We start from the raw sequence: 15,561 nt of genomic DNA, 5'->3' as shown, positions 1-15,561 counted from the left end.
CTGCCTTTGGGATGAGGTGAGGCCCCGTCCCGAAGGCAGGAGATAGCCAGGCTGGGCCAAAGAGGCGGCAGAGGAAGCGGCCCCAAGGTGGCTTCGCGTGCCGCCTCTCTCGCCATCTCCTGCCTTCGGAATGAGGTGAGGCCCCATCCTGAAGGCAGGAGAAGGCCAGGCTGGGCCAGGGAAGCGGCAGGCGATGCGACCCCAAAGGGGGACTCACCCTTCTCCACACCCCGCAGGCCAGATAAATGCCCTTGGGAGGCCGGGGCCGGCCCATGGGCCGTAGTTTGAGGACCCCTGGTCTATACAAAGCGGCATTGAATATTTGCCGTGTATATGTACTGTGATCCGCCCTGAGTCCCCTTTGGGGTGAGAAGTGTGGAATATAAAGTGCTATTATTATTGTTATTATTATTATTATTATTGATGGGTCTATGGACCGTAATAAATATTGTTGCTGTTGTTGTTTTTGTTGTTGTCCCTCAGAATACAAAGATGTGATGTTGGCATAACATGGGTCTCCATCTCTCCGTTGCTTTACAGGTGAGCGTCCTGACCACCTTGGAGCGACGGTTCAACCTCCAGAGTGCCGACGTGGGTGTCATTGCCAGCAGCTTCGAGATTGGGAACCTGGCCCTCATCCTCTTTGTGAGCTACTTTGGCGCCCGGGGTCACAGGCCGCGCCTGATCGGATGCGGAGGGATCGTGATGGCGCTGGGGGCCCTCCTTTCCGCACTACCCGAGTTCCTTACCCACCAGTATGAATATGAGTCTGGGGAGATCCGTTGGGGAGCTGAAGGCAGGGACGTGTGTGTGGTCAATGGGTCCACCCGCGAAGAGGGACCGGACCCGGATCTTATCTGCAGGAACCGGACTGCCACCAACATGATGTATTTGCTTCTCATCGGGGCACAAGTTCTCCTCGGCATTGGGGCTACACCCGTACAACCTTTGGGAGTTTCCTACATCGATGACCATGTGAGACGGAAAGATTCCTCCCTGTATATAGGTAAGTGACCCACAATCAGGGTTATTTCCTCTTTCATTACACCTAGTCTTTATCTTCTCGGCATGGATAGCTTTGGAGTTTTTGTCTCATATTTGGTAGATAAGAAAGGAGAGCAAGTGTTGTCAGAAATGTTGCAAGTGTTGTCAGATCTTCAATCCATTGTATCACAGGTGGATCAAAATGATCATCCCAGCAATCAAGTATTAATTTTTTAGCAGTCAAACATGGATCAAAAACCAATTTCTCTTGTCTGTGTTAATTTCAGAGAAACAGGTCAGTCATTCAAAATAGCATTCATGTCCTTGAAGGAACTTTCCAAAACCATATTTACACATGTGATTACTTTGTCTCAAAATGCAGCTACTGTGTGGAACAACTCCAAATCATATGCCTTTGGAAACATTAGCAGTATTACATTTCCAACAATATTCTGATTTAGAAGGTCCATACATCAATAGATATTGTGCCAACCAATAGACTCAAAAGAGCAATTTTTGCTGTGGAAGACATAGGTGGAGATCTATAGCTGTACTAATATTTATTTCGGAGTGTCAGGAACCCTGTTTGTCCACCTGGAAAAATAGAGTAATGAATATTCTTTCCATCACTAATGTGTGTGAGTTCAGTCATATCTTGGGACACGAAGGTAGAGAAATTGTGCATTTGGTTATACATTCATGTCAGATGATGATGATGATGATGATGATGATGATGATGATGATGATTATAGGACAGGATTGTGGCGCAGCTAGTTGGGAGTCAGCTGCATTGAAATCACTACTGACCGAGAGGTCATGAGTTCGAAGCCAGCCCAGGTCGGAGTGAGCTTCTGTCCATTTGTCTAGATTGCTGTCGACCTTTGCAGCCCGAAAGACAGTTGCATCTGTGCTGGTTTTGACCTATACAACTCTATATGGTTCTGGCGCAGCTTACTTGTTCGAATGCATCTGCCTCTACGTCCCACGTCATAACTTAAGATCATCCGGGGAGGCCCTGCTCTCACTCCCACCAACATCACAAATGCGGCTGTTGGGGACGAGAGACAAGGCCTTCTCGGTGGTGGCCCCCCGCCTGTGGAACGCGCTTCCGAGCGAGATATGATCAATCCCATCTCTCCTGGCTTTCAGGAAGAAAGTAAAATTGTGGCTATAGGATCAGGCTTTCGGTCAGCAGGCATAAATTAGCACTTTAGTGGAAATGGATTGGAAAGGTGATTTACATGAGGATACGATTCTATTTGGTAACAAATATTTTTATATTGTTTAATTAATGCCTTATGTATTTTATGTATTTTATATATTTTGATGGTTTGTTTAATAGTTATTGTATTCATTGTTCATGTAAGGGCATCGAATTGCAGCCTATGTAAGCTGTCCTGAGTCCCCTTTTGGAGTAGAAAAGAGACAGGATATAAATACCATAAATAAATAAATAAATAAATAAATAAATAAATAAATAATAAGTAGAACATTTAGGTACCGCTTATGTGGGGAGGCTAATTTGATTATTTTATGACACCATGAAATTCTCCAGCAGTGTGCAAAGAATGAGAACGCACTGCTTCGATGTCACAAGTGGATGGTGAAGCAATAGCTCCCCCAGTGGCCAGAATTCAAGAAAGCATACCCTCATGAAGCTGGAAAGTTAAATAGCCTCTGTGTCTCTGTCTATATATCAGTATTTCTCAACCTTCCTAATGCCACGACCCCTTAATACAGTTCCTCATGTTGTGGTGACCCCCCAACCATAACCTTATTTTTGTTGCTACTTCACAAAGGTAGTTTTGCTACTGTTATGAATCATAATAATATCTGATATTCATCCATTGCATCAAATTCGGCACAAATACCCATTACACCCAAATCTGAATACTGGGGGGTTGGGTTGATTTTGTCATTTGGGAGTTGTAGTTGCTGGGATTTGTAGTTCACCTAAAATTAAAGAGCATTCTGAACTCCACCAACGATGGAATTGAACCAATCTTGACACACAGAACTTTCCATGACCAACAGAAAATACTTGAAGGGTTTAGTGGGTATTGACCTTAAATTTTGGAATTGTAGTTCACCTACATCCAGACCAAACTTGGCATAAATACGCAATATGCCCAAATGTGAACATTGGTGGAGTTTGAGGAAAATAGACCTTGACATTTGGGAGTTTGGTGGGCATTGACCTTGAATTTAGGAGTTGTAGTTCACCTACATCCAGAGAGCACTGTGGACTGAAACAACGATGGATCTGGACCAACTTGGCACAAATACTCCATATACCCAAATATGAACACAGATGGAGTTTGGGGGAAATAGACCTTGACATTTGGGAGTTATAGTTGCTGGAATTTATAGTTCACCTACAATCAAAGAGCATTCTGAACCCCACCAAAGATAGAATTGGGCCAGACTTCCCACACAGAACCCACATGACCAACAGAAAATGCTGCATTTTCTGATGGTCTTTCACGACCCCTCTGAAACCCCCTTGCGACCCCCCACCAGGGGTCCCAACTCCTAGGTTTGGAAACACTGCTATATATGTTGTGTGTCTATGGCATTGAATGTTTGCCATATATATGTGCATTGCAATCCGCCCTGTGTCCCCTGCGGGGTGAGAAGAGTGGAATATAAATGCTGTAAAAAAATAAGTAAATAATATTGTTCAATGCAAAAGTTGTGCAGTGCTAACAACATGTAACTCTTGTATAGGAGCCATCTTTTCCCCATCTGAATGCTTCGTGACTCACTGCTGTTCAAAAGATTGCTTTGTAACATTGGAGCTGTCTAGATATTGATGATTTTGGGGAGGCCCTTGGTGTCTTTTCAGGTGGCAGGCAGGAAAGGAATGGCAAGAGAATGACCCATCTTTCCTCCTTGCCTATTGGTTTTCCTAATTGGAAAGTCACGGCTGAGAAAACCATTCTATTTATCTACCGTTTGCCGGCGTTAGAGAAAGCTGATGATCTGTTAATAATCCTTTTTGGCCTGACAACCGTAATGAGGCAGTGGCTAATTAGGAAGATCTCCTCCTAATGTCTTCTGTGAGCAGGATCTGCAAAAAAAATAAAATAACCTTGAACTTTAATCATATGGGTATTTTATTTTTGACTGACTTGAAAGTGATCAGTGATGACTTTCTGGACAATAAGTTCCTCCTCACCACCTTTCTTAATTACCTTTAGTGACTGCCAAGATGTCCTCCTCTGAAATCTCTTGAAAAATGCCCAAACTGGTGGAAAAAGTGCCCATTTTTCATCATAAGATTCCATAATGTGTCTTGGCCTTACCCCTGAAATTGTCCTTTTTCTTGAGATGAGAAACTAGCAGTTCACAGGCGTTGCCCTTGTTAAAACATCGCTGGGGCACAATCTTGTTGATGTTGTTGTATTTCCAAAAATGTTGGGCATTTGTGGTCCATATGGAGCATCCACCATGTTTCCCGTGATGCGACATTGCCCATTGTCTTGGGTGTCTTGATTGGGTTGTACAACAGTTTCTCAACCCAAGGATTGTGCAGCATTAATGTTACTTACTTACCTAGGAGATGTTGTCCAAGTATGATGGCCTTCCAAATGTAGTGTCTTGGCACTGGATACGTAGGTGACTGTGGAGCCCTATTCTTGATCCACATGTTCTTCCACAGTGAGGATATCGGCTTCCAGGTGGAAGGTGGGTCTGGTCAGGGTTGGCTTGACATATCTTCTTCCTCTTGGCACATTTCTCCCCTTTGCCCTCCAAATACCATTGGTGCCTCTTCAAATTCTACAGCACTGCTGGTCACAGCTGACCTCCAGCTGGAGCGCTCAGGGGCCAGGGCTTCCCAGTTCTCGGTGTCTATGCCACAGTTTTTAAGGTTGGCTTGACATACCTTCTTCCTCTTGGCATATTTCTCCCTGTTGCCCTCCAAATACCAATCGTGCCTCTTCAAATTCTACAGCACTGCTGGTCACAGCTGACCTCCAGCTGGAGCGCTCAGGGGCCAGGGCTTCCCAGTTCTCGGTGTCTATGCCACAGTTTTTAAAGTTAGTTTTGAGCCCATCTTTAAATCTCTTTTCCTGTCCACCAATATTCTGTTTCCCATTCTTGAGTTGGGAGTATAGTAACTACTTTGGGAGACGGTGATCGGGCATTCAGACAATGTGGCCAGTCTAGCGTAGTTGATGACGTAGGAGCATCGCTTCAATGATGGTGGTCTTTGCTTCTTCTAGCACACTGACATTTGACTGCCTGTCTTCCAAAAGATTTGCAGGATTTTTTTTGGAGGCAACGCTGACAGAATCGTTCCAGGAGTTGAGTGTGACGTCTGTAGACAGTCCACATTTCGCAGGTATTTATTTATTTATTTATTTCTGTTACTTATACCCCGCCCTTCTCACCCCCGAGGGGGGACTCAGGGCGGCTTACACAGACGGCACAATTCGATGCCCTTATAAAAATACATACAAATATAAAACAGTAATTAATAATTAACAGATTAAAAACAACAGTATATATATAGCACCATAGCACAACAGTAAACAATCTCATGGTCGGTGTTTCGCGTTCCATAGGTCCAATAGGTTAGGATAGGTTCCTACAATATTTGCCCTTCATTATGGTCCTTCTTTTTAGCTGCCAGAGTTTCCGAAAGCCTGGTCCCACATCCAAGTTTTCAACTGTTTCCTGAATGAGAGAAGGGAGGGCGCTGTTCTAATCTCCCCGGGGAGTGAGTTCCACAGGCGAGGGGCCACCACTGAGAAGGCCCTGCTCCTCGTCCCCGCCAGTCTCACTTGCGATAAAGGCGGGGTCGAGAGCAGGGCCCCCCCAGAGGATCTTAAACTCCGAGGTGGTGTGTAGAAGGAGATCCGTTCGGACAAGTACACTGGGCCGGAACCGTATAGGATTTTATAGGTCAAAACCAGCACCTTGAATTGTGCTCGGAATTGGATCGGCAGCCAGTGGAGCTGGCATAACAGGGGGGTGGTGTGCTCCCTATATGCCGCTCCGGTGAGCAATCTGGCTGCCTCCCGTTGGACTAGTTGAAGTTTCCGAGCAGTCTTCAAGGGCAACCCCACGTAGAGTGCGTTGCAGTAATCCAGCCGGGATGTGACAAGAGCGTGGACCACCGTGGCCAGATCCGACTTCCCAAGGTACGGGCGCAGCTGGCGCACAAGTTTTAATTGTGCGAAAGCTCTCCCGGCCACCGCTGAGACCTGGGGTTCCAGGCTCAGGGGTGAATCCAGGATCACTCCCAAGCTGCGAACCTGCGTCTTCAGGGGGAGTGTAACCCCGTCTAACACAGGCTGTAACCCTATACCCTGTTCGGCCTTACGACTGACCAGTAGGACCTCTGTCTTGTCTGGATTCAACTTCAATTTGTTAGCTCTCATCCAGTCCGACACAGCAGCCAAGCACCGATTCAAAGTCTGGACAGCCTCCTTAGTGACAGGTGGAAAGGAGTGACAGATTTGGACATCATCTGCGTAGAGATAACATCTCATTCCGAAACTCCGAATGATCTCTCCCAGCGGCTTCATGTAGATGTTAAATAACATCGGGGACAGAATTGAACCCTGTGGGACTCCACACAACAACGGTTGTGGGGCCGAACAGGTGTCACCCAACGACACCTTCTGAGACCGACCCTCAAGGAAGGATCGGAGCCACCGCAGAGCAGTGCCCCCGAGCCCCATATCCATGAGGCGTCCCAGAAGGATACCGTGATCGACGGTATCGAAGGCCGCTGAGAGGTCCAGCAGAACTAACAGGGACACACTCCCCCTGTCTAGTTCCCTGCGCAGATCATCTACCAAGGCGACCAAGGCTGTCTCAGTACCATGTCCCGGCCTAAAGCCAGACTGTGCCGGATCTAGATAATCAGTGTCTACCAGAAACCCCTGGAGTTGTGTCGCCACCACACGTTCCATGACTTTGCCCAAGTAGGGGAGATTGGAAACTGGCCGATAGTTGTCGAATTGGGTGGGGTCCAGTGATGGTTTCTTCAACAGCGGTTTTATAATAGCTTGTTTTAAGCTCGCTGGAAACTCTCCTTTCTGTAAGGAGGTATTAACCATCACCTTCACCCACCCTGCCAAACCCCCTCTGGCTTCCTTAATCAGCCAGGAAGGGCAGGGGTCTAGGATGCATGTGGTGGGTCGTACCTCTCCAAGGATCCTGTCCACATCCTCAAGCTGAACCAATTGAAATGAATCCAACAAAACTGGACAAGCAGATGCTCTCGCCACATCCCCAGAGACTGCCGTTAATGTGTCGTCAAAGCCCGACCGAATCCGCCCAATTTTATCCGATATAAAATCGGATAAAAGGTATATAGCAGGGTTGGAAGGAGAATGGATTTGCAAACAAGCACCTTGATGTCCCTACGGATGTCCCAGTCCTCAAACACTCTCTGCTTCATTCAGAAGAATGCTGCACTCGCAGAGCTCAGGCGATGTTGTATTTCAGTGTCAATGTTGACTTTTGTGGAGAGGTGTCTGCCAAGGTAGTGGAAGTGGTCAACATTTTCTAATGTTACACCATTAAGCTGTATTTCTGGCATTGCAGAATCTCCCTCTATGATCCACCTCGGGCCCTAAGATCATCTGAGGAGACCCTGCTCATTGTCCTCCCATTGTCACAATCACGCCTGGCGGGGACAAGGGACAGGGCCTTTTCTGTAGTGGCCCCCCGGCTGTGGAATTCCCTCCCGAGTGAAATTAGATCTGCTGCATCCCTCTTGACCTTACGGAAACAAGTAAAATCCTGGCTATGGGATCAGGCCTTTGGAGAATAGGCTGACCTAGTGACGTGTTGACTTATTTAGAACTAATGGACTGCCCTTGGATAATGATTTAAATCGGTGACCACTGACTATTTGTTGTCTGTTTTTATATTGTTTATACGGTTTTATACTGTTTATACTGTTTTATATTGTTTTTATTACATTGCTGTTAATTGTGTATTTATGTTTTGATGTGGGAGCCATGGGGTGCCACTTTGTTAGCCGTCCTGAGTCCCTCTGCGGAGGTTGAGAGAGGACAGGATATAAAAGCCCTAAATAAATAAATATATAAATTGGCTGGTGACTTCTGGAAGGGCACTTTGGTTTTCTCAATGTTCAATGACAGGTCGAACTTCTTATATGCTTCTGCATAGGTGCTTAGAGTGGCTTGCAGGTCTTTTTCTGAATGCGCACAGACTACGTTATCATCAGCATATTGGAGTTCTATAACAGATGTTGTTCTGACCTTGGTTTTGGCTTTCAGTCTGCTGTGGTTAAATAGCTTGCCATCTGTGCAGTAGATTATTCCACTCCAGTAGGAAGCGTCCCATCAACAAGGTAATTAAGAGTAAGGCATTAATGTACTACTCCTTCTATATCGGACATGGGCAAACTTCAGCCTTCCAGGTATTTTGGACTTCAATTCCCACAATTCCTTTGGCCCTTGGAGGGCCAAAGTTTGCCCATGCCTGTTCTGTAGTAATTTGTGCCATACAACTCTAATGTAGGATCTCACCTTCTGAATGTCCAGACCTTGGGGAAAATTCCTTTTTTGGAGTCGAAGGGGAAACTTGCCCAGTTTGAGGTTGAAAAATAGAGGCATAATGACTCGAAGGCAGCTGTTTATTTAATGACACAAAGCTGGTCCAGATGTCAGCCGCACATCCGAGCAACCTCACACCCGAGCAAACATACCATTCATAGTCGTTGGGGAAAATGAACCTAGCAACGGCATACAACAACATATAGCAGTTCATAGGAGTATCCCAGAGATGTGTGTTAACCGGTTTTGAAACTACATATATTGAACCATAATGGAAAGTTACCAAGCCGGCATCAAGTCAGGAGGATTATTTGTGCTGAACAAATAATTTTTTAAAAATATTCCAGATCATTATGATTATTAGTGAAAAGTGCTAGTTAGTTGACGCCGAGGTCAGAATGATGTGGTAACACTTAATCGGCTTTTCCTTGAGGTTTTGAAGAGCTTAATAACTCTGCAGCTTGCAATTTTTCCTTGATTCCCGTTGTAGGATGAGTGCATCTTATTTTGCCCTTTTGGTCAACTCTCAGGCTTTTCCCTTCAGGCTTCACCTTTTAAGATTTTCCTGCCAACTACATCTCTCTTTCCCTTCCAAGTTGAGTCATGTCCTATCACTTCTTGCAATTTTGAGCAGGACTGGATTGTCAAATATCCTTGTCCATGAACAATGTTTACTGCATAGCCCTTTCCTCAACTATAGCATAGCCCATTCCTCGACTATAGCTACTGCATTCTTGTCTATTCTTTTCACAGAATCATAGAATTACAGAATCCTAGAGTTGGAAGAGACCTCGTGGGCCATCCAGTCCAACCCCATTCTGCCATGAAAATTACATTCAAAGCACCCCCGACAGATGGCCATCCAGCCTCTGCTTTTTTTCGTGTTAGAATTGACTTGAGAAACTGCAAGTCGCTTCTGGTGTGAGAGAATTGACATCTGCAAGGACGTTGCCCAGGGGATGCCCAGATGTTTTGATGTTTTACCATCCTTGTGGGAGGCTTCTCTCATGTCCCCGCATTGGGAGCTGGAGCTGACAGAGGGAGCTCCTCTTTTCTCTCCCCAAACTCGAATCTGTGACCTATTGATCTTCAGTCCTGCTGGTACAAGGGTTTAACCCACTGCACCACCGGGGGCTCCTAGCATCTGCTTAAAAGCCTTCAAAGAAGGAACCTCCACCACACTCTAGGGCAGAGAGTTCCGATGTTGAACACCTCTTGCAATCAGGAAGTTCTTCCTAATGTTCAGGTGGAATCTCCTTTCTTTTCTATACTTTGAAGCCATCATTCCATGTCCCAGTCTCCAGGGCAGCAGAAAACAAGCTTGTCCTCTCCTTCCTATGACGTCCCCTTACCTTTTTATACATGGACATCATCATGTCTCCTCTCAGCCTTCTCTTCTGAAGGCTAAACATGCCCAGCTTTTTGAGCTGCTCCTCATAGGGCTTGTTCTCCAGGACCTTGATCATTTTAGTCGCCCTCCTCTGGACACATTCCAGTTTAAAGTCAACATCTCCCTTCAATTGTGGTGCCCAGAATTGGACACAGTGTGATTCCAGGTGTGGTCTGATCAAGGCAGAATAGAGGGGGAGCATGACTTCCTTGGTTATAGGCACTAGACTCCTATTGATGCAGCCCAAAATCCCATTGGCTTTTTGAGCTTCCGCATGACATTGTTGGCTCATGTTCAACTTGTTGTCCACAAGGACTCCAATATCTTTTTCACATGTACTGCTCTCGAGCCAGGCATAGTCCCCCATTCTGTATCAGATAAGGATAGAAGTTGCCCAACCTTGGAGGCATCTAGGAGGACCTCAAAGCCATAGTAGCAATATAGGCTTTTTTTGCTGCCTCATGACATTGTTCATATTCCCCTTCCTTCCCACGAGGACTCCAAGATCTTTTCCACACAGCCTGCTGTTGATCCCGGTGTCCCCCATTCTATATCTTTGCATTTCCTTTTTTCTGCCTAAGTGGAGTCTCTTGCATTTGTCCCTGTTGAACTTCATTGTATTAGTTTTGGCCAATCATCTCTCTAATCTATTCAGATCGTTTTGAATTCTGCTCCTGTCTTCTGGGATATTAGCTACCCCTCCCAATTTGGTATCATCTGCAAACTAGCCACGTGGCATATTAATTGGGGTATTATTTATATCAACTGGGTTGTTGTAAGCTTTTCGGGCTGTATGGCCATATTCTAGAAGCATTCTTCTCCTGACGTTTTGCCTGCATCTGTGGCAGCCATCCTCAGAGGTTGTGAGGTCATACCTCACAACCTCTGAGGTCTGCCACAGATGCAGGAGAAACTTCAGGAGAGAATGCTTCTAGAACATTTATTTATTATTTATTTAAATCATTTATATTCCACCCTTCTCACCCCGAAGGGAACTCAGGGCGGAGCACAGCATATATACGGCAAACATTCAATGCCGGGACACAAATTCACATACAATACATAAACACTAAAAACATTTATCAAAATATTAAAATACACCATTTAAAACCGCCCTAGTCATCCGCATCAAATCAATCGGCTTGGTCATCTTTCCTATTGCCGCTTTATTGCCCTGTCCTGAAAGCTTGGTTCCACAGCCAAGTTTTTACCATCCTTCTAAAGGACAGGAGGGAGGGGGTCAACCTGATCTCACCAGGAAGGGAGTTCCATAGGCGGGGAGCAATCACCGAGAAGGCCCCGTCTCTCATCCCCACCAATCACGCCTGTGACAATGGCAGGACGGAAAGCAGGGCCTCCTCAGGGGATCTTAATCTCCACAATGGTTCATAGGGAGAGATGCATTTGGACAGGTAATTTGGGCCGGGGCCGTTTAGGGCTTTATAGGCCAAAGCCAGCACTTTGAATTGTGCCCGATAGCAAACTGGCAGCCAGTGGAGCTGGCGTAACGTGGGAATTGTATGCTCCCTGTATGCCGCCCCAGTTATTAATCTGGCCGCCTCTTGTTGGACTATTTGAAGCTTCCGAGCAGTCTTCAAAGGCAACCCCACGTAGAGTGTGTTGCAGTAGTCTATCCTAGATGTAACAAGAGCGGGGACCATCGTGGCCAACATGGCCATACAGCCCAAAAAACTACAACAACCCAGTGATTCCGGCCATGAAAGCCTTCAACAATATATTTATATCAACCTTTGGGGAGTCGCTCCCAGAAAGATGTTCATTTATCAACAACCAGAAACCTTTATTTACATTTTAGTCCTCATTTGGCCATATGGAGTACATGGGTATAATTATATTATTGTAAGTCTCTGCAAGGCTCTCTGAGGATGTTATGGCACCAGTTGCACTGCTGACCCCTGTCAATATGACAGCAAGTCGAGGGCTTTTAAATGAGCCACCTTTCCCTGAAGTCCGAATTACCTTTTTTCGGCAAGTCTGGAGAGGTTGCTTGGGTGCCCACTTATCATGACGATAAACAAGACGGTTAAATGGAAACATAAATAAGGCTGCAGTTCATTTTGGGTTGGAGCTCTGATCCATTAACAGCAACGCTTTCGCACAGTGTAAAGGCGAAATTGGGAGGCCACTTAAGCAGATGTATTCATTAAATTAAAAAGGTGGGGAGAAACGCAATGTCATATTGGCTCTGAGTCGCCAATATTATTACAGCAATCACTCTGCTTCTTGTTATTTTGCTAATGGTTTTCCGAGGTCTCCGCTGAATAAACAAGGCAGGAGGGATGTCAATGCATGCTTCAAATCAGATCAAGCACTTAATTTTTCCATCTTGACTTGAATGGTTTGTTGAAGAAGCACCCGATGCTGAGATCAGGGTTCAAATCCCTGCTGTGCTACAGAATCAGTCTAGGTCAGTGTTTCTCAACCTGGGGGTCAGGATCCCTGGGAGTCGCGAGGGGGATGTCAGAGGGATCGCAAAAGACCATCAGAAAACACAGTATATTCTGTTAGTCATGAGGGTTCTGTGTGGGAAGTTTGGCCCAATTCTATCACTGGGGGTGTTCAGAATGCCCTTTGATTGTAGGTGAACTATAAATCCCAGCAACTACAACTCCCAGATGTCAAGGTCTATTTTCCCCAAACTCCACCACATTTCGGCATATTGAGGATTTGTGCCAAGTTTGGTCCAGATCCATCATTGTATGTAGGTGAACTACAACTCCCCCATATCAAGGTCAATGCCCACCAAACCCTTCCAGTATTTTCTCTTGGTCATGGGAGTTCTGTGTGCCAAGTTTGGTTCAATTCCATCATTGGTTGAGTTCTGAATGCTCTTTAATTGTAGGTGAACTATACATCTTAGCAACTACAACTCCCAAATGACAAAATCAACCCCCCCTCCCCCAAATCCCACCAGTATTCAAATTCGGGCATATGGGGTATTTGTGCCAAATTTCATCCAGTGAATGAAAATATATCCTGCATATCAGATATTTACATTACGATTCATAACAGTAGCAAAATTACAGTTATGAAGTAGCGACAAAAATGATGTTATGGTTGGGGGTCACCACAACATGAGGAACTGTATTAAGGGGTCGCAGCATTAGGAAGGTTGAGAAACACTGGTCTAGGTGATCATGGGCAATCCATACACTCTCAGCCTCAAAGGAAGGCAATGGCAAACCCTATCCAAACAAGTCTGAACAAGAAAGCCCTATGGTAGGTTCATTTTAAAGTTGTCATAAGTTGGAATGGATTTGGGGGACCTCAAACACAACTGATGCAGAGTAGCACACTTGGTCCATCCGGAATTGTGTTGTGAATGCTGGCTGGCATTCGTGGGGTTTCAGGCAGGAGTCTGAACCCAGCCTAGAGATTTGTAGTAATCCCTTGTAGTCTCCCATCCAAGTACTAACTAGGATAAACCCTGCTTAGCTTCTGAAACCAGATCAGATCAGAGTATGTATCAAGTACATACTCTCTACGTGGGGTTGCCTTTGAAGACTGCTCGGAAGCTTCAAATGGTCCAGCGTTAGGCAGCCAGGTTGCTAACAGGAGCAGCACTCAGGGAGCATACTACTCCTCTGTTGCGCCAGCTCCACTGGCTGCCGGGCACAATTTAAAGTACTGGCGTTAGCCTCTAAAGCCCTAAATGGTTCTGGCCCTACTTACCTCTCCGAACGCATCTCCTCCTATGAACTAACTAGGACACTAAGATCATCTGGGGAGGCCCTACTCTCGGTTCCGCCTGCATCACAGGTGCGCCTGGCGGGGATGAGAGACAGGACCTTCTCAGTGGTGGCCCCTCGGCTGTGGAACACCCTGCCTGCAGATATCAGATCGGCCCCCTCCCTGCTGCTGTTTCGTAGGAAAGTGAAGACCTGGCTGTTCTAACAAGCATTTGATTAAACAGTGTAATTGAACATAGGAATACGGAATAATGGATGATCAGACTGGATTCTGATTTTACTGTTGAGGCGCTAATGATTGTTATACGGATGTTTAATGATTTATGTTACAATTGTTTTTAATTGCCCTATACTTGTCTCGTGATGTTTTGTATTGATGTTGTTCACCGCTTTGAGTCGCCGGAGGGATGAGAAAAGCGGTATATAAATAAAGTAAATAATAAATAAATAAATAAGTGGTGTGATGGTATCAAAGTGAGAAGTTGTATTGGGAGTTTAAGATCTTCTGGGGAGGCACTCCTTTCGCTCCCACCACCGTCGCAAGCACGGTTGGTGGGGACGAGAGAGAGGGCCTTCTCGGTGGTGGCCCCTCGCCTCTGGAACGCCCTTCCTGGAGAAATAAGACAGTCCCCATCCTTCCCCTCCTTTTGTAAGAGGCTGAAGACCTGGTGGTTTAAACAAATCTTTGAGAACGACTAGTTCTAGCTCTGCCCTAGATACTGTTGAAATTGGCCATATCTTCTTCTACCAATTACCCAGGTCACTCTCTTCTGTTAGGCCCTGGAAATATACAGCCATAGACTCTACCTAATTTCCTGGACCCTCTAAAATCGCAATAGCCCAGCCCCGCCTTTTAAACTGCCTTGATCATTATTATTTTAAATATATGTGCTTTTGTGGTTTTAATGCTTATATTGTCTTGTTAATTTTATGTTTATGCCGTTTTTCTTGTATGTATTGTTTATGTTACTTGGAAACCGCTCGAGTCCCCTTGGGGAGATAGAGCGGTATATAAATAAAGTTTTGTTGTTGTTGTTGTATTTTTGTTGTGGTTGTTGTATCTTTGAGAAATTCTCAAAGATTCAGATCTTTGAGAATTTCTTGGGAAAATAGCTTGCCATTCAAGAAGGTCCCTTTGTTGTTGTTCATTCGTTCAGTCGTCTCCGACTCTTCGTGACCTCATGGACCAGCCTACGCCAGAGCTCCCTGTCGGCCGTTACCACCCCCAGCTCCCTCAAGGTCAGTCCAGTCACTTCAAGGATGCCATCCATCCATCTTGCCCTTGGTCGGCCCCTCTTCCTTTTGCCTTCCACTTTCCCCAGCATAATTGTCTTCTCTAGGCTTTCCTGTCTCCTCATGATGTGGCCAAAGTACTTCAACTTTGTCTCTAGTATCTTTCCCTCCAGTGAGCAGTCGGGCTTTATTTCCTGGAGGATGGACTGGTTGGATCTTCTCGCAGTCCAAGGCACTCTCAGCACTTTCCTCCAACACCACAGCTCAAAAGCATCGATCTTCCTTCGCTCAGCCTTCCCTAAGGTCCAGCTCTCACATCCGTAGGTGACTACAGGGAATACCATGGCTTTGACTAGGCGGATCTTTGTTGCCAGTCTGATGTCTCTACTCTTCACTATTTTATCGAGACTGGACATTGCTCTCCTCCCAAGAAGTAAGCGTCTTCTGATTTCCTGGCTACAGTCTGCATCTGCAGTAATCTTTGCACCTAGAAATACAAAGTCTGTCACGGCCTCCACGGTTTCTCCCTCTATTTTCCAGTTGTCAATCATTCTTGTTGCCATAATCTTGGTTTTTTTGACGTTTAGCTGCAACCCGGCTTTTGCGCTTTCTTCTTTCTCCTTGATTATTTCTTGGGAAAATAGCTTGCCATTCAAGAAGGTCCCTTACAACTTGAAATAATGTCACATCATAAATTGCAGTA

General features: G+C 45.6%; 1 protein-coding gene across 1 annotated transcript in view; it reads left to right on the top strand.

The window, feature by feature from the left end:
* The window catches only part of SLCO3A1 (solute carrier organic anion transporter family member 3A1), a 145,813-nt gene that overhangs the window by 44,103 nt on the left and 86,149 nt on the right, over positions 1 to 15,561 (top strand). The window contains exon 2 of the mRNA XM_067471309.1: positions 541 to 1,006. Coding sequence (XP_067327410.1) covers positions 541 to 1,006 — 466 coding nt within the window. The remainder of the gene's footprint in view (positions 1 to 540; positions 1,007 to 15,561) is intronic.

Source organism: Anolis sagrei, chromosome 9, assembly GCF_037176765.1.
Source record: "Anolis sagrei isolate rAnoSag1 chromosome 9, rAnoSag1.mat, whole genome shotgun sequence".
Taxonomy (NCBI): Eukaryota; Metazoa; Chordata; class Lepidosauria; order Squamata; family Dactyloidae; genus Anolis; species Anolis sagrei.
This window is presented reverse-complemented; position numbering and strand designations above follow the sequence as displayed.